Here is a 19,889-nt window from a genome sequence, read left to right on the forward strand (position 1 = left end):
TATTGCAACAACATGTGCAAAATATATTTACTGTGATATTTAACTAACCACATCTTGCACATCTGTAGATGTTTTCATCTAAAGTCTCCAAATATGTTACAGATCTGAAATAACTCTGACTCACAAAAGCTCATGTGCTACACAAAATGATCAGTAGCCTGTTGCAGAGAAGCAAAGGCCTCTGGGCTGGAACCCAGCATATGTTTAGCAGAACCCACTAAGCTGCTTGGCACATGGAATGAGAAGGACATGGCTTTTATCTGGTTTTACTGAGTGGATCCAGGAAAACAGGGCAGAAGGGAGGTTCTCCAGGGCAGGGGAGTCAGCACCCCCTTTTTAGTGAAAATTGTTGCTGTTTCATATCATGGTCCAAAGGGCCCCTTTCTGCAGCAGAGCTGTCTCACCTTGTGCTTGTCCATTGCTGCCTCAGAGGGAAAAATGCCCATTGCTGCATCCAAACATCTCCTCCGACGGGTTTTGTCCTTCCATCGCGCACACCCCCGGCACGTCAGGGTGCCTTCCATTAGCTGGGGAAGCAGCGTGACTAACATCCGTCACCTACGTGTGACATCCTTCCCCGTGTGCACAGCGCACTGTCTCGGTGGAGGTTTCTGTTTGTGCTGTTAGGTACGCGCGTGCGGGGCCATAGATGTATGTTAGCAACGGCAAGGGGAATCTCCCCGTGCACTCGCAGGGGAAAAGGTGGGAGGTTTGCAGCCATCCTTCCCAGGGTGGGGTGGGGTGGCCTGAGGGGTCTTGGCTGATGGATCCAAGACTTAATGTGTTCTTAAGGCATCCTGGATCCAGCCAGGAGCTGACAAAACCACATTAGAGGTTTATTCCTGCAAAATAAGACGTGGAACCAGTGGACGCCAGCCTAGGCGTCAGGGCACTTCTTCTAAGCAGAAGACGACAACGTGGATGATGCTCAGGTCTCCCAGCAGTTCACACAAGAGCAATGCTTCTGAAGTGAAATGGCATTTGGCACCCAAGAAAAAGAAATCAAAATCTGACCCAGCTCCTTTCAGAAAGCATTTATGCCATTACCCATTCAAGCATTAAATTGAATTAATCCTCTCCCCCAAGGGTACATCTGGGCATCACACTGCTGTGCCGCACAGAGACACCTGAGCTAGCTGGGTTACCTGAAGCAACATATTTACCCTACTGTGGCACTTCAGTCAGATACACCCCGTTTCTTCACACCCCATCCTACACAGCCCTCGATAGCTGGAGTTTAGGGCTCACGTTTTAATGGAGGTGCTCTAGCTCGCCCTGCTTGAGCAGGAGGTTGGACCGGGGATCCCCTCCGACCTCGACTACTCCATGTGCAATTTACAGAAGCTGAGACTGTAGCCCTGAAGGGACCGATTTTGCTTTGTACCAGTGTAAATCCACCGCAGTTGGATTCAGTTCGGTTGCTGTCATTTACCCCAGCCTAAGCACCAGCCTGCACTGCCCCAGCGTACCTGGGAGTACGTGTAGCTTAAAGCACACACTCACATCTGTAGGACAGACATGGAGAACTTGAGAGACAACATATGTCACCGAAGCCTGCAGAGGGGTTTTTTATGGTATTCACAGAATGTTTCATGTGTCAATACGAGAGGAGCGTAATCACCAGCTGAGACACTGCAGGAAATAAGCCAAGGTTGAATGAACGAAATGGAAAATAAAGAGAAGAGCAGAGGACACACACATTTTAAAACTATTACGGAGGTATGTATTCACGTGCTCATGGGAGCCTGGGAATATATAAGAGCTCATGACTGCGAAGGAATGAATTCAAGGACCAGTCTATGGGGAGTATTTTTTTTCTCTGTGACTTCAAACTTCTCTCTGAGCTCGCAGAGTTTTAGTCAGCTGGCATGCAACAGAGGTACGACTTCCCCAAGGAAACTCTTCCTCAGCTTTCGCTGGAAAGGCTGCTGGGAGAGTCCGGGAGGCAGAAGGCTGCAAGCAGAGGGGAAACCTCCTCCTCCAGCCACAGAGCAGGTACGTGGAGAAACGTGTGAAACCGGGAGCCTGCTGGAAAGTCGAGCTGGCTGCCTTTCGCCTGCGAGAGCGAGCGGGGCTTCGGTGACTAAGAGCTGCAGCCTTTAAAAATAGCACAGATGAGGAAGGTACTGTATAAATAAAATATACTGTGTTTATGAACAGGCTGAGGAACTGCCTAAACGCACTATGTAAATGGCTCTATCTGCATGGCTGTATATTTAATTCATCAGGGACTTGCACTACAGTGATTTAGATCCTTTAAGTTAAGGAGGCTCTGGTTAGTTTATAATAATGCTGTTATCATATTCCTTCTTTGTTATTATTCTCAGTGTTAACAGCAACAGAAGATGGGCAGACTTTTTTTCTTTCTTTGCAGGACTTTAGTCTATTTATGGTGTTACTGAATTACAGAGCTATGAACCAAGAGCGCTGCAGAAATATCAGTATTGTGCACTGATTAAATGCTGCTAACCAAGCTCTCTGACACTGACTCCTAATATAGCCTTGGGCAAATCACACAGTCCCCGTGTAAAATGAACAGAGTACTACCGAGATCATCTGGTCTTCTCACTATTAAAGCTGTCATTGGACTCTCCTTGCTGGAGCAGGAGATGTGAGACAGCAGAGTTATTTTTTCGACTCTTAAGATCCTGACAGCTTGGATCTCACCTTGGGTGAATGATGACTTGCTGATAGTAGCTATTTTGCTGCATCTGCACTGTTTTCACGAGGAATTAATGTTTACACAATATTTGGAAATTCTAAAGTCCTAGAAAATCCCAGCTTATATAAGAGCCAAAGATAAGTTTCTAAAGCCAAACCCTGTTGTGTTTTTCATAAAAGTACAAGTGTGTTTCCCTTGAATAAAAGCCAAAGCTAAACAACAGTGGAAATTTGATTTTTTTTATTAAAATACAATCATTTCAACTTTAAAATGACCTTATTCTAAAATGCTGAGAATCTTTTATTTTCAATAACAAAAATTCATGAACAGTCTTCTCCTTTTAAAGCAGATAGTTACAGCTTAGTGAATAGATCAGTGGTTGGCCTTTTACTAACAGAATGATGGATAATTCACAGGAGGGATATTCAGTAACATTTAAGTCGAATATATCAGAAATAAACTTCCTTGCTTCATTTTATCTCCTGTTGGATCATATGAATTGAGTATATCTTTTCTTAAAGACTGAATCCACCTGCAGTTAAAGGAAAAAAGTGTGGATTTAAAAATGAGTTTTTCTCTGTCTTTGCTGTGCATAGATTAAGTTGGTGAGAAAACGTTCTTGTTTGTTTCCCAGATTTGAATTTTTTTCTAGGAATTTTGTTTTCCAGGGTAAATATTTCATTTAGTTTCATCCTAAAATGCCAGTTCATTTCTGGTTTTGTACACTGAAGTATTTTCTTTTTCTTATCTACTGCTGTCTCTTGCCCAAATGCTCTCTTATAAAGTCTCCAGCATAATGGACTTTGTGGTATTCTCATTTATTTTCAGTTTCTCTCCTGGAGAAAGGAGTAGAGAAAAGGCGAATAAAGTCAGGGAACTGGCTAAACTATATGTTTTTTTTTTTTTTTGTCCAAGTGGATTGGAAAGGCTAATGTCCTCTGGATCATTTTTTGTTGGGGGGAAATGCCGTTGGTTGCCTGGCCTGACAGAAGTGCATGCAGAGAGGACTGTGTGAAAGGAAGGAAGGTAGCAGCTTGAAAAGACAGGAAGAAAGCCCTGATCTGGGTAAAACTGGTGATACATGAGGTGTAGGAGTTGCAGTTTTGATGTGTAGACTTGACACTGGAGAGCCAGGAGGCTGGATCTGCTCACGGCAGTGGTCCTGCTGGGACCATGAGACTGCACTGTGCAGACAGCACCAGTGAGCTGAGCCTGGAGGGGGAACTCCTGGAGATGTTGGGAGGTCCCAGGAGCTGCAGATGTGCCTCCTTCCTGATGGCGTTGGCTGAGGATGGCATGGATTGTTTATTTTTTGATAGGGCTGATATTAATGTTTCCTGGTGGGATGAATCACCAGGGAGTTATTCCAGTCCAAGGGAGCAAAACCCACCCCGTCTCCTGCCCCTGCAGTTCAGACCTATTTCTAAGCGGGGAGTTTATTTTATTTCTCTGGAGAGTTTGATTCATGTTGCTCGACACAGGGCTCAGCCCAAAAGCAGTGCCTTAGAAAGCAGCAACGTTAGGGATGGACAGACTCCAAAAGGTCTGGAGGTTCAAATCACATAATCGTCAAGACATATTCTTGTTTATCTGAAACCCTTGGGAATCTGCAGCAGATGACGGACAGTCTCATGAGAGCCGACCGCTGGGATTTGCTTTTCCTTCCTATCCCGGGTTGTTGTGGGGAGAGACTGAGAGCCAGCGGTGGCAGAGGGACCCAGTGCTGCCCCTCTTGGTGCAGCTGGCTTTGCCTGGAGCCGGCGTGAACTTCAGCAGGAGCTAAGCAGGCAGTGGTATCTGAGGAGACCGCAGGAAAACCAGTAAGGGTCTGATTTCACAGAGCTGCAGGTGCTCTGAAAACCCTCTGGCATCAGAAGGGTGTGAAAGCCCTCACTGCCTGATGGAAGCAGGCGAGAGAGCTTGCTTCTCCATCTACCTGATGAAGAAGACCCAGCCTGTCTGATGGAGATGGCCCTTGCTCTATAGCCCTGGTACCAAGCATGCACCAAGTTCATATTTCAACGGCACTTTACAATGTAAAGTGCTGAGCAGCCCAGTCCAGAAGAGCAAGCATGAAAATATGGAAAATGAGAAGCCAACCAAATGTTTCAGAGTCTTTGAAACTTTTTCCCTTCGGATTCCTCTTGGGAAAGGACAGAGACAGTGAGAAAACCACTTGCTTTTCCCAGCATGGCTGGTGTGTCTCTGAGGTCACAATTTCAATGGGGCAAAGTCCTGAGCAGCAGGATCGGTGGACGCCCTTCCCTCTCACTTTGTCATTTCTTTCTGTCCAGGCTCACCCACGCAGTTCAGCTGGCACGGCTGCTTGGTAGTTCAGTAAATCAGCTCAAGGAACTGATATAGCTTTTTTAAAAAAGAACCACCAACAAAAATCCTGCTATTTTTTCCCCTGTGAATCCAAACTTCCCATTGACCTCACAAAACAAATTGCTCTGAACATCCAGGTGCAGGAAAATGTGACACTGCAATCATTTAAGACATTCGCTACTCCTTATTTACAGGCATGATATTTGCATTCCACATCCAAATCTAAATCAAATCAAAATGTCCTTTCACCAGAGATTATGTGTTTTCTTTTTTTCTTGAAGACCTCAGATATTTGAGGTTTTCCTTGCGAAAGCTTCCCAACAAGAGTCGCTGCGCATTGCAAGTGATATCACATGCTGCTGACGAGCTGGACGATAAATCCAGAGCATCCAAAAGGCATTTAAACCTCTGGACTCCGCAGCGATCCTGGGGGCCAAGTACAGCTGCAACGTGAGTTTCCTGCCTCCACCAAGGGGGTAGCAGATGGAGGGCTGTGTCTAGGGAGCACGCCAAAGTGATTGAGTAAAGAAACAGTGCTGGGGCCAGCTCCCACCGACGAAAGCTTAAGACCATACATGCTAGGGCGAGCTGATCAAAACTAGTCTGATGAGAGTCCAGCCAGGGGGAACCTGTCCAGATTGTGTTAATCTCATTGATAGACAGTTTTTCTGAGAGCTAAACACGAGTTTTTCTATCCCTTGCACCTAATCACACCCTCTCCCACCCACATGTACAACTGTCTCTTCGTAGCACTTAACGTCTCGCATGTTCAGGGTGCATTGCAAAGCAGACAAGATGATAAAAGCCTCGTTCTTTGGCATGTTAACTCAACCACAGGAGAAGTGCATTGCAGCAATTCAGGCTTGCAAGGTTGGGAAACAGATATGGGGAAATCAGGGCAATGACAGTTTTTCCAGAAGCAAGTCTTTATTAGGAAAATGAGCTGAGAAAACTTACAATTAGGCAGCTGCTCCAGCCCTAGAGGGCAGCACAAAATAATAAATAAAGAGCTGAACTCACAGGCAATCTGAAATCATATTCTGCCTAATGAAAGTGTCCCTCTGCAATAGGAATTTTTACTAGCAGGTCTGGTAGGTTGAACACTGTGTACTCATTGCCAAAAATTAAACATCTCATCCAGACGTTCAGACTCCTCTTTCTTTGTTCGTATCAATCTCCCTAATTCCTTCATCACCCCAAAGAAATCCACACAGGTACTTTAAGTCAGGTGCACGGTAGCTGACACCAAATCCCAATCCTTCCATCAGGCTGGTATCGCACTCTTGGACTAGTGGGACTGTTACTAAAAAAAGGGGTTATGTCTTCCAGGAAAGATTTCGAGATTGTGGGCTTTCTATTTATCAACAGTGAATCTGAAACCTCGAATCCCTGAATGCCATTTTCATAATCATGATAGTGATTTAGGTGGAGGGGTAGGAGGGCTGCAACGCTTCAGGAATGTGACGCGCGGACACAAAACCCTAAAGTAAACACGCCGCCTGCACCGCGCACGGAGTTAAACAATGCAACCGGCAACGATAAGTCACTTATTCCTCTGAGCAAACCCAGGGCCCGATCCTGCCCATTTCTGTGTCAAAATCCCCTTGTTTTGCGACGCACGCCTGTCCCGCGCGAGGATTGCAGGATGTCGTACAGTAGCTGGCTTTGTTCAGAGCGCAGCGGTGCCTAGGACCCAGCAAGAGCCCGGAGAGGAGTCAGAGGGAAGACAAGCAACATAATTTAAAGCAGACATTGTCCCAAATAAGGATATTTCCCTCAAAATGCCTTAGTTCTAAAGCTGCGAGTAAGCCGCTTTGCATCCTGAATGGGTGAATGTGAAGCTGAAGAACAGTTTCATCGGTGCCAGGAGTGAATCAGTTTTGAAGACCTGGATATGCTTTTCAAAGACATGATAAGCAGTGCATGGGGATGCAAGAAACCCTTGAAACAAGGTAAACGTGAAATATTCACTCTTTTTAACAATGCAGGCACTAACACAGAAACAAAGTGTCTTGTCTGAAGAAGGATCAGACCCTGGGGAGTTTGGTTTGTGTTTTGTGTATTCGCTTTTATTTAACCTCTGTTTGGCACAGAATAACTTCACTATAAGTTGTCTAAAGCAGTTAAAAAAATACTTTGGGGAAAAAATTGGAAGCTGCTGCTGTTGTTGGCTACAAATGTCATTTATTTTTTATTTTTTAATTTTAATACTATAAAAGAGATGGGGGAAGATCTTGTTCTAGTGTGGGAACTCGACAAGCTGAGATTAAATCCTAGTTCTACCATGGTTTTCAAATGTGTCTTGTGGCAAATCACTGCTCTCCTCTGCTTGTGCCCTCCCATCTGTTAAAGGGACATAGTGACACTGCCTGGGTACCATGCTTTTTCTAAATGACAGAATATTTTACCCGCTTGCTAAGACTCCTTGGTAGAGTCACTGAAACCACCTGCATTTTTCAACTGTGAATGGGGCTGGGTAATTTTACCAAACTGTAATGGAAAGCTGTGACATTAAACATGGTTCAAAGCTCAGTTCAGCTGTGAGAAATGCTGGCATTTTTATCACAGTTGACAATGTGAGCAAACTGGCACGATGAATGAAGCTGCTTCAACTTGGTGGAAGCCCCACAGCAATAAAAGCTCCTTTAGGTTGAGCTGCAGCTTTTGCTGCTCCCAGACAGGTGCTGGAAGTCAAGGTGAGAGCCATCAGCCCCATGCAAGCAGGCAGCTGCTGTGCTCAGCAGGCTTCTTTGCCTTGACTAGCATCCACTCTTTCCTGGCACGGGAGCCAGCACCGTACCGTGCCATGTGTTGGGATGCACCTCTGATGTGAAGACCTGTGACAGCAAAGGGTCCGTGATGCTAAACCACAAGAGGTCAGTGGGCTCCTTTGAGCCCTACATGCTGCACTGGGCAAAGGTGGCACGTGGCTGAGACCTGCCGGGAGGGGAGAGAGGAGGGGGACGTGGTGCTGGACACACAAGATAGTGCCGAGCAGGATGCATGGTCAAGAGAGTTGTCTGGAGAAAACCTAAGCAGGAAAAGCTCTGCAGTTGGGCAGCTAAGCTGAAAATGACCTTGGGAAGGGAATCTCCACAGGCGTGGATGTAGAACCATACTATAAGGAGTGGCTTACCCTCCTCTGGACTGAGTCCATGTGGTCTAATATTTTGAGGAAGAGATCATCATGTTCTAGTACTTTGGGGCTCCAGGGTGACAGCCACCTTAGAAATGCCCAGAGGGACAGATTCCTTGCTTGCTATGGATCTGCCTTATACAACAAGCCATGAAGTCATGTTCATGGTTGGAAATATATCATTTTTCCAGTTGCTTTATGAATTTATGACGTTTCAAAACTTGTTAAAACCCTGGAGTGTGCCAAGGCTATCATTTAAGAAACAAAGGGACCATTTTTTGCACTGGTAGTGTGACAGAGTAGACATTGCAGACAGCATGGGACACACATTGTCCATTAGGGTGGTGCCCTGTTGTGGGTAATATCCATGGAGAATTTGTCATCTTATTTCATTGGATTTAAATATAATTTCCTTTTGAGTGTTCTGAGTAAAGCCTTCAAAAATCACACATCACCAATATGTTTGTCTTTTCTCAGTTCTAGCAAGCTAATACCCAAATGATAGAAGTCATCCTCTCCTCCACCCATGGACAAATTTCCTTGCTCAGAGTCCACAAGCATCCACTCCCTGTAGGCCCCAGGAGTGTGTAACAGAGGGGGAACACCAAAGACATTATAGATGGTGGTACCAGCAGTTCCTCCCTTCACAGGAAGATTTTGGAGCATTTTGCAAACAATAATTAAAAGGCTTGAGAATGAGCATGTTCATGCTTGTTTTAGAGAGAGGGAAACTGAGACTGAAACTAGCAGAAACGGATGTCCCTGGGTGTCAGGTTCCCCACCTTGAATGGGGCTGAGCTGGGGGAGCCCCATGGAGACTTCATCTCCAGGTGAATCTGTTCAGCAATCACCATGCTCTGTGGAAGTGCATCCCTCAAGCAGTGACTAAGCAGAGGGATCTCCACCAGCTGGGAACAATTCCATCTTTTCTCTTTTGCTTCCAGCCTCGTGATGCTCTGTGGGTGGAAGATGCTGAGTAATGGTATGTTGACATGGCCTTTTGGAGGCACATGCAAGTGAGATTGGCTTTGGAGCTAGCTGGATGCAGGCTTGCTCCTGGAAAGACTCAAGAGCAGTGATAATTAAGCACTGCTGCATGGACTCCTGTTGAGACCTGGCATCTGTCTCACCGCTTTGGGATGTGGGCAGGACCAACCCAGATCTGCCTGCAAGAGGCCATACAAACATAGGCAGAGGTCAGCATGTTTGTAATAGAGGCTATAATAAGCAGGTGATCTCTAGAGCTTGTGTTGGTGGTGTTCATGATAGAGGAACATCCACAGCTTTGATAAAATCTATTCGCTTTAAGCGAGGTACTGTCCCTGTGCCTGTGATTTCTCCACTGATAGCCCTTTGCCAGGGTGCTGCCTACGAGTCTGAACTCTCCCTGTTTGATCACTTCAGCTTGAAGGCTTCGCCACCTCCAGCTGCACAGGGCTGTGCTTTGTATATCTTAAACATTATGTTGCTAAATTTTCCCCTCTCCGAGAATTGTTTGTTAAAAGCTAAATGACCCTTCAACAGCCTTGGGGCTGAAACTCAGTGGTCTGAACTACTTCTTTGCTGGTGAACAGCCTGCTTGAGAGAGAAACGCACAGCCTCATCTCCTCCTGAAAAAATATTTCCTTTGTTGTTCCTGAGTTACCTGTTGTGACATTGAAGTCTGATGCTTGAACTCAGAGATCTCATTAGCATCTACCTAGACACATGTAGTCTTGTTAGCATTTCTCTCCAGCTGCTCAGCAACAAGCCTGCCAGTGCTGCCTGCTCTGTTCACCGCTAATTCTATGTTATACTTTCGAGTACTTTCCAAAGAGTTAAACTCTCTGACGAATCCTTCATTTCAAACAAATTCATTCCATTTAATATCTGTGCTCTTTCTAAGGCATCTGCTTTCAAATCTGTTTAAAAGTCTGTCCATACCTGGGATGTATAAAATGGAAAAATAAGATTTGAACTGAAAGTTCTCAGTCCATGATTTAAGCTGTTTATATTAGCCTATCAAATCTGGATGTGCTATGGCTAATGAGCATGTAAAAGCTCTGTGATGAGAGCAGTGGAAATTTGTGGAAACTCTTCCCAGTACTTGTTGTTTCTTAGTGGCACCCATTCCCTTCGGTCAGGACTTGGCACCCCAAAACTCCAGCCTGGTTAAAAGTACCCTATATATAGAGAGAGGTGGCTCTGGAAGGTAACTCTCTCTTCAGTGGTTGTTTTCCTTCATGATGCCACACAACACTTGGGCACGTGGACTTGGGTGGGTGACCTGCATACCATTCAGGTAGCAGCTCAAATCACACCAGTGAAATCCCGTGAAATGCCTTGGACCTTTCAAGTCCTCATATAAATCTCTCTTCTGCCCATTAGGCTTGAAGGTATGTCGGTGGGTTAATTTATTGCACCGCATACGTGCCTCTCCATGCCAGATGATGTTCTGGCTCTGGCTTTTGCATGCCTGCATGAGCTGACTGCTGTGTTCACTTTGCAGTCTAACCACGATCACTTTTCCCTGCAGAACCATGAAACTGTACATCATCTTCTTCCTGGCAGTGGTGAACAGAGGGATCTCCAACTATCGGCCCACAGAGGGGACATCCTGTGAAGTGGTAAGCGTATCTCCCTATCGAGGTCCCTTTAGATCCCGGATAAAGTGGGGACCCCCTTGTTACAGGCCCTGTAGCAATAACTGAGGTCCCTGCGAAGGGAAACCCAAGGTACCCTCCAAGACCAGCCTCTCCTTGGATGCAAAGGTGGGCTTTGCTCAGCTAATGGATGCTCTGCAGACTGTTCCCAAGCAGCATCTGTTCCCTACCATAGCAACAGCACATAAAGTGTGGGAAAACAGAAGGATTATTGTCTCCATTTTTTCTGAGGGGGAATTGGTTGACAGAAATAGGACCTGATTTCTCCAAGACTGTACAGAGGATCTGTAACAGAGACAGAAAAAGAACTTAGACCTAAATTCTACTTCTTTATATTAGGCTTAAGTCACATTGTAATTTCAATAAAGCATCTTCTGTGAAATATGTCCATATCAGTCCTCCTTTTGTAACGACACCGAGTCTGATCTCCTCTGCCCTGCTACAGCATTGCTTCCAGTGGGGTTGTTCCTAATTTCATCTGGGGGTACGCAAAGTGACAAAGCCTCTGGCTCCCATATAGAATTTGTCTCTTGAATTTTTGCATGTGCCGGGTACAATACTGTAAATGTTCTTCACAGCTGAGCTTGTGTTCACTCGCTCCCTTCCCTATCCCAGCGCTGCTGACAGTAACAGGCCATTTAAAAATACTTATCTATTTTTTTGAATGTTGAAGCTGTTCAGCACAAATCCCCAAGAATTTCCAAAATAGGGAAAAAAAATAATTTGCTAGCTGTACAAATCTCCCTTATGGGACTCATTCCATTCCTGCCCACCCTGCTGTATTACTGCACTTCCTGAATTCCAGAGAAATTAAGACCTAGTATATATAAAAAGATCTTGGGAAGGTGACTGGGTAGCTCCGTTCATTGGCTGGAGAGGGAAGACTGATGAAACCACTGTAAACATGATAGTTTGGATCCCATGTATCACAGTCACATGAACTCAGGGTGAGACACGCAAAAATCCAAGGAGATTCGCCCTGTCCCATTTCTTGATGGGTCACAGATCAGGCTGATTCTTGAGAAGTAAAAATTTGCTTGTTTCCACAACTCCACCGTAAACTGCTTTTGGCAGGCCAACCGTGCAGGCCAAAAACCCAAGGTTGTATGCAATGAGGCTGGGATAAATTCAGTACCAAGGGAAAACGCTCTGTAGTCAGTGACTGGGATTCTCACCTGATACAAATTAATAGCTCAGCACTGCTAATTTCAATGGAGCTTTTCTAGACCTTGTTTTCTGAACACTTGGTCCAATGAAAGTAGGAGGGTATAAATCCAGACACGTTTCCACTCAGCTTAAAGAAAGAGAAAGCTACTGAGTTAGCTGACAAGCCCACTGGGAGTCCCTGTTATTTCACGGAATGATTTTTCATCACTGTCTCGCTGTTCTACATGTTACTTTCTCTGTGGTGACACCTTTAAAATAGCAAGAGATCAGAAATGGAAACTTTCATCCCAGATCTTTTGGAGGTGAATGAGTCAGAAACCTGTACCCTTCTCTGACTACTGCTGGTGTTCATTTTGTTAAACCAAAGCCTTGTCAAAGAGGTTTCAGAAAGTAAACAATCCATATCACAACCCTGATGCAGGAGTGAGCTGCACTGATTTAACAAGTTATTACACATCTGCTGAGCCAAGGTGGCTGTCAGCAATCTACCCATTTCCGAGAGAATAAGACATAGCTTAACTATCAAGGAAAGAGGTTCAACCTAGCTCACTTGATTTTGCAAGGAGAGAGGTTCCCACTGGTTCATGTTTTACCTCCCAGAGAAACTTGTTCCTACAAGTCATGTTACCTGACAAGGAAGGAGCTTCCAAATACTTCATACAAGAGAAGAGGTTGTGGTTAACTGTTCATTACTTTGCATTGAGGTAGTGCAAGGATGCATAACCAGTTACCACAGGTTAGCCGATATGTGACACCTTGGTAAATTGCTATAATTTGGTCGTGCAGTTGAGCCTCTACCCGTGTAGCTCTTTTGGAGAATAGACACGGACTCCTAGCGAGTGCAAGTCAGTGCCAAGTGGCTCTTGCTCAAATTCTTTGGTTCAAACAATCACAAGCTGATACGGGACAACAAGTGAGAAGCTTGGATCCAGCTGCTTCGTTTGCAGGGCTGTTGCTGAGGTGGATGACAACATCCACCCAGGGCTGAGCCACCAAGCTGGAGTCAAAATCCAAATGATCCACAACTTTAGGGTTGTGGGGCCAGTTTTCAGGGCAGCACCTGACTGGAACCAGACACCGGATGGACCAAGCGCTCTCCACCCAAAGTGCCTCCTACCAGTGGGCTTTAAACAAACTGGTGACAGCGCTGGCGGAGCTGATGAAGTGGGAACGTGAGACAGATGAAAACCTTTTTTCGAGCCTCAAGCTGCCAACCCACTGGGCTACGGGGGGAAGAGGGGAGATACACATACACAAGCAGATGCTCTTCGCTCAGTCCCATGGAGATGTGCTTCATCTTTTCTTCCTAGTGTTGATGAGAACAAAATTAATGTAGTTTGAGCCCTGGGGGAGAAAACACAGTGCAAAACTGATGAGATAAGAAATACAGCGAGGATCAAAATAGTCAGTGAAAAGGAATGAAAGTCAGAAAAATGGGAGGGGAAATGTTATAGGAAGAAAGTGCAGACAGTGGGAGGTATAGATTTTATCATCCTTTTATCACTCGGAGGGTTCAGCGCACGCAGAGTAAAGGCCTAATCCTGCAAGGTGAACTGGGGCTGACCTCACCCTCAGGGACATCGGTGGAAACCAGCTGCCTGATGTCGACGGGATTTGGATCAGGCCTTGTCTATGGTGCAGAGTGCCCAGAGGGAGCAGAGGGTGCTCAACACTTGTAGAGCTCTGGCTCAAAGTGTGGGAAGAAATTTGTTGTCTGTCTTGGGCTAAAAAACAGCTGCTTCTGTTTTACTTCAGATTTTTGCATCTTTCTGACTTCTCCCTCTTCCTCAGACTGGACAAAATGAGCCTTCCTGCTATATTCTTTGGCCCTCTGGGCTTAACCCATCTTTTTGTCCCTTTTAGCTCAAGCTGAGTAACTCTACAATGGCCTTGCAGGAAAGAACTAATGGCTGGGGGAAGCCAGAATATTCCCTTCTCTCGTTTTCTAATTCTTTTAGCTGGGGGAGATCTGAGTAGACTGGAGGGAAAAAGGGAGGGGACTCAGATTTTAATAGGCTGTCTATCCGGGATCAAGAAGTATCATGGGAAGGACTGCAGAGCTGTCTGTGTATATCCAGAGTTTGGATGTGCTGTTAAGTTTCTCTGGTGCATTCATGTGCAGTCCCCAAAACTCACACAATGCAAAAGAGATTCATGAAATCCTGGCTACTACTCAGCTTCTCCTAAACAGACCTGCCAGTTCATTCACCTAGAGGTTTGCATGAAACAGATGTTTTGAAGACAGGTTTTTTTTGTTGTTGTTTTGCTTTGTTTTTTAAGTCAGAAAAGCTAATACAAAGCTTTGCGTCATGGAATATGGATTCTGCTTCTCAACAGAAGTTAAGATTCAACAGACCTTTTCTTTCTTTTCTTTCTTTTCTTTCTGATCTTTCTATAAACAGTACATGACCCGGTCACCCATATACATTCATAATGAGAGTTTTCCTTCAGTAAATTAAATGCTGCCTAAGCCTTTTGCATTCCACTTCCTCCTGCTGTTATATGTTCTCCTTAACAACAAAATACGGCCTGACATTTATGCAAGGGTGATTATCTTGACGTTTCCAATGTTCCTTATGAGCATACACTCCAAATTCTGCTCTGGACACAGATTCAGTCCTAGCTGCAATGAAGCCTCCAACTTCATCTAGGAGATGAATTTGAGTTTGACACTTGAGTTCTTCTCTACCCTGCTGCCAAAAAGTGGCCTGACAGAGCGCAAGCCCATTGCACATCACAGCTTTTCCCTCCTCAAAAGGTGGCTTTACATGATATGTCCCTTCCCTCCTGTATCACAAATGTTTCTTATGGACAGCAGCAGAAGGTATGCTTCCCATGCCAGGAGAAGGGAACTGTTGCCTTAGGAAAAGGATAAATGCAGATGGGAAAAACTGGAGGACCTTAGAGTTTTGCATCAGAAATGTTTGAGTAGTTGCAGGATTCATTTGGTTAAAAATGCAGGGTGTTTGTATGCTAGATTATGTACATGTTTCTGCATGGTTTGCTTTGGGAGCTATCCTACCTTTTTTAAGTACTACTTACTACTGCAAGTAAAAGTTGCAACATCTGTTACAGTGGTTTAGGATGAAGTTGAGAAAATTAAACATCAGAACAGAAGTGAGGAAACAGTGTTGGACTGCAAAGGGAAGAAGGAAAAATGTCTTCACTTGGGACTACTAAAATAAGCCTGAGAGAAAGGTGAAAAAAGGAGAACTTTCTCATACCAGCTGAAGGTTGGGCTAGGTGATTTCTTTAGAGAGTTTCTTTTCAGATATAATATTGGATACTAGATCTCCATAATCCACTGATCCAGTTCTCCTCTCAAGTAGGTTTATTTATATAGGAGAGACATAGACAAAGTTATAGCAGGTATCCCATGCAGAAAAAAACTCTCTACTAGTCTAAGGCAGAAGTGTCTTTAAAATGAAATGAGTACTAACTGTTAGTTGCAAAGAAGTGTTAAGACTTGTGTTTGTTGTCTGAACACTCAAAGAAAATAATATGACCAATGTTTCAAAAGAAGAATTTGAATGGGTGTTGGATGTTATTTTATTTATATGTCATGAAATGCTATTGTTCATTTCTCAGGTGACAACCCCTTTTCTCTCTTTTTCTGGCAGGCAAACATGCAGGCATTTTGCCACAGCAAAGACCTTCACCAAATCCCTCATGAGCTCCATCTGAATGTAAACAAAATAGATCTGTCCGGAAACCTGATTCAAAGTATCCCTGAAATGCCATTATCATTTTATACTTCCCTCCAGTGCCTGGATTTAAGCTCTAACCAGATAAGCTTCATCAAGCCCGGAGTCTTTGCACACATGACGAGATTGCGGGAAATAAATTTAGCCAACAACCATTTATATGAGTTTGCTCAGAATGGGACAGCAGGGATTGGACTTTTACCCAAGGTGGAAATACTGGACTTGTCCCACAACAGTCTCTACAATGGGATGGCTGAGTATTTCATTAACGAAGCTCCAGCACTGCAGTATCTTTCCTTGGCAGACAACAGTATTATAATGATATCACAGCAGATGTTTCAGGGATCCCCCAGTCTTCTGGAGATAGATCTCCAGAGTAATATCATCATGGAAATAGAAGAAGGTGCTTTTGAGACTCTAGCGAACCTTTCCAAACTGAATCTCTCCATGAATTCAATTACTTGCATCTCTGATTTCAGCCTCAGGCAGCTGGAGGTACTTGACCTTAGCAGGAATAGCATTGAGACCTTCCATACCACAAAGTCAGAGGATGAGTATAGCTTAAGATGCTTGGATCTTAGTGAAAACAAACTGCAGGCCTTCCCAGTCTTCCCCCAGGTGAACAAGCTGGTAACTCTGAATTTATCAAAGAATTTAATTCAGCTCACTGATGAATCCCCTCATAATAAAATGGACTATATGGAGAAAGACTGGCTAGATGCATCTTTTCATCTTCTTGATCAGAAGCAAAACAGAAATAAAAGTTCTCTTTATTTATCCCAACTCGTATATTTAGACTTAAGTTATAATGAAATCAAATCTATCCCGAATGAGTTCTTTGAATCCATGTTGTCCCTTCACACCCTTAATCTCAGTAAAAACTGTCTCCAGACTTTTACAGTAACTTATGACAATACATTGATCTCCCTGACCATCCTTGACTTGAGCTACAATGCTTTGCAGAACCTTTTCCTCGATGCCGGCACACTGTCAAATTTGAAGGAGCTCTATATTCAAAACAACCACCTTCAGACCCTGCAGTTTGATATCTTTTCACGTCTTCCTAGCCTCAAACTGCTTAATCTACAGAGCAATAATATCAGCCTTTGCAGCATGTACTCAGGACTGGCTAAGCAAAGACTTGCTGGAGAGGAAAGTGGTTGTATATCATTTGTTGATTCTCCTGCTCTTCAGTACTTGTACCTAGCTGACAACATGTTGACCATCCTACCAGCATACACTTTCTATAAGACTTCCCTGGTTATCTTGGATCTCTCCATGAATCCAGGACTGAAAATAGAAGTTAAAGCACTATCAGGACTGGAAAGGTCTCTAGAGTATTTGTATTTACATGGCAATAGCCTGACAGAATTAAACATTGACTTGCCTTGTTTTAGTCACCTTAAACATTTAAACCTCTCTGAAAATCAGCTGAATTGGCTACCCACATGGGGTAGTGACTCCCCATTGGAAGTTCTGGACCTACGGAATAACAGGTTTAGTACGCTACAGAGTAGCAATATTTTAGCATTAGAAAATTCCCTTAAGAACTTGTATCTCACTGGGAACCCACTCAATTGCTGTGGAAACATCTGGCTTTCATCAATGATCCAGAACAAAAATGTCCAGATCCCCAATGTAGAGCACTTAACATGCCATTACACTCAGAACTTCGGGTACCAGGAAGAAATGCACATTGGGAACATTAGACCAGAAGACTGTGAAAAAGAGGATCTAAAGAAAATCAACTTTCTTATTATATTAACATTTGTTTTGGTGTTATCCGTGATCATCATTGGAGTGGGTTCATTTTTCTGCTTCCGCAGGCAGAACTTTAGCCATCAGTTTAAAGCATAGTGCACACAATGCCTTGACAACTGAAGAAATCAGGTGCTACACTGCAAGTGTGTAGAAATGAAGGGTAAAATTATTGTCTTTGATTTTTAACTGTGGATTTCAGGACCGTTTCAAAACTCCCCTGAACTGCACAACTACAGTGCTCTAACTTGTGGGAATGAATGGAGCATTTGTCATATTTTGCACTTGCTTCATTCACAAGCAGATTGGTCTAAAAAGTTTATACAGTGGTAACAGAGACCCCTATAAAGCCCTTCTGTCGTAAGGGATGAGTAACTTAAATCTGACCAAAAAAAAGAAAAAAAAAAACTTTGTCATCTTGAAACTTTTCATTAAACTCAGAGATATTTTGCTGATGCCACCTGCATAGAAAGAAATTTTGTAAATTGAGCATGTTAACTGAATCACCTTTTTAATGACAGTCACTGGGGCAGTTGATGACATCAGCTGGGTGGGAGAGTTTCGTGAAGCTTCACAAAATGATGCATCTCCATGAGGTATTTCACTTTGGTCTGAACTTTGCTTTTTCCTTAATGGTTAAAAAAAAGAAAACAGTTCCTAACCCTTCTTGAACTGAAATCATACAAACCAACACCACTGCGGAGCAAAATATGGTCATGCACTCTTTTATATTTGATTGCAAATCTCCCGTGAATTCCAAAGCAAAAATAATGTAGCTAAACAAGCAAACCACATTTCATGCTAGTCTGTTGTGTTCATGACTGCCATTTAGAAATTCCACAGCTGTCCGTGGGAACCAAAGACTTTAACCGTAGGAAACTCTCTTTGGATACCTCCTTTTGCTTGTGGGACATTGCTTCAGCCACTGGGACAAGATGCCAGAGAGAGAAGTGACCAAATACACCCATCTTGTCACTTAATACCTGCGAGTGATGCAACAGAAATCTCAGGTGTGAAACAGCTGCGCTCTGCGTTACCCAGATCTGCTCTGTTACCCAGAGCTACGTCACCCAGATCTGCTCTGAAGGTCACAGTTCCACAGTTCAACTCAAAGAGGAGAAATTTGACCCTCACGTGCAATACATATTTAACTGGGTTTAATGTGAAGAAATTCATCTCTTGGGTGAACGCTTTTAAAAAAAATCTTAGAGAATGAATTTCAACCAGCTAACGTTGGACTGATATGTTTATATTTCTAAGGAAGACTGTTGGGAACTCACTGCATGTGGTTGCATTTCAATGCAAAAAAATAATGTATCTAATTTTATAGGTCACAGGACATTAGACAGCGAAAAGGTGTTTTAAAGATATGAGTGTGAAACAACGTAAAGGGAACCTACTTCCAGGCCATTATTCAGATTACAGGTCCACTGTCTCTATGCAGAAAGAGATTATGGTCAAGAGGACTGACTACATGAAAAATTATGTAGACCCTCATTCTATGATGGGTTTAACATGGTCAACTCATTATGTTACTAAAAGCAAATGGTTATGTTATGCCCTGTACTCTGATAGCAGATTCACACTTTTCAAGTAAAAATAAACTCACCAACACCTGCCCACATCCTATAGGGGTCCAGTGGCTTCCAAAAGAGCTATATCAGGGTTTCTGTTAATGCCAGGAACTGTATGTTATGACACATAAGAGAAACAGAGGTCTAACCCAAACCTATCCAGGTAATTAACTCAGAGTCAAATTGCTGCTCCACTTCTGTTTCTTCCAGCTAGTGAATGTCAAAATTAACACACTACAAAAGGATGTATAGTTCTATTTTTAAAGCAGTTATGTAAGAAACTGGCTGGTAGTTTTCATTGTGGGATTTTGTACAATAAAAACACCTTCAAGTTTTTGTAAAATACACAGGGATGTGAATATATTAAAGCACCAGCTTGGAATACTCCACAGATGAAAAGTCATGTCTTCCTATTTCTTCCATGGTGTTCAGGCTTCACCTTAGGCTTTTTTTTTTAAATCTTCTAGTCCTGAAGCAGAGACAGCTGCTTCATATCTAAGAGCGCAACCAATGAATATCAAGGAAGTCAACTGAAGATTGAGGCAAGTGGTGTTGGAGTAATTCATTTGTGCTGGGGGTTAGCAGCAATAGGGCCTGATCCAACACCTACAAAAGCCAACACTACGCTTTGGTTCACACTCATATTCTTTCAGGAGAAAGTTTGCACAAGCAGCAGTCCCAGGGTTTAGTTGCAAGACTGATGCCAAAGTCGGTGAGCTTTTCCTTGGTGTGAAAGCAAGTGGACCTGTGCGTCCAAACATAGGCTAATTTAGCCACACACTGAGTTCAGGCATCTTGTGCTGAACACAGCAAGATTATATCTCATCAGCCAGTATTAGCTTGGCTGCCATGGCTGGAATTAGTTAATAACCTGATGACAGAGCCAAACCCATTTAATTAACAATTTTAACACTGCTT

At 43.8% G+C, this 19,889-nt stretch overlaps 1 protein-coding gene across 5 annotated transcripts; it reads left to right on the forward strand.

The window, feature by feature from the left end:
• The first annotated feature begins 1,445 nt into the window (after window positions 1-1,445).
• LRRC32 (leucine rich repeat containing 32) lies at window positions 1,446-19,370 on the forward strand. Of its 5 annotated transcripts, none has more exons than XM_064505214.1 (4): window positions 1,446-1,995; window positions 9,071-9,108; window positions 10,642-10,732; window positions 15,556-19,370. In XM_064505214.1, the coding sequence occupies exons 3-4, from the start codon at window positions 10,646-10,648 to the stop codon at window positions 17,494-17,496; spliced, it is 2,028 nt and encodes a 675-aa protein (XP_064361284.1). In that variant the 5' UTR covers window positions 1,446-1,995; window positions 9,071-9,108; window positions 10,642-10,645; the 3' UTR covers window positions 17,497-19,370. The 5 variants fall into 5 exon arrangements, with proteins under 5 accessions (XP_064361284.1, XP_064361282.1, XP_025953749.2 ...); XM_064505213.1 differs by lacking the exon at window positions 1,446-1,995 and adding an exon at window positions 5,920-6,942; XM_064505212.1 differs by lacking the exon at window positions 9,071-9,108 and having other exon boundaries at window positions 1,446-2,123.
• Window positions 19,371-19,889: the final 519 nt, after the last annotated feature.

Source organism: Dromaius novaehollandiae, chromosome 1 (assembly GCF_036370855.1).
Source record: "Dromaius novaehollandiae isolate bDroNov1 chromosome 1, bDroNov1.hap1, whole genome shotgun sequence".
Lineage (NCBI taxonomy): Eukaryota > Metazoa > Chordata > Aves > Casuariiformes > Dromaiidae > Dromaius > Dromaius novaehollandiae.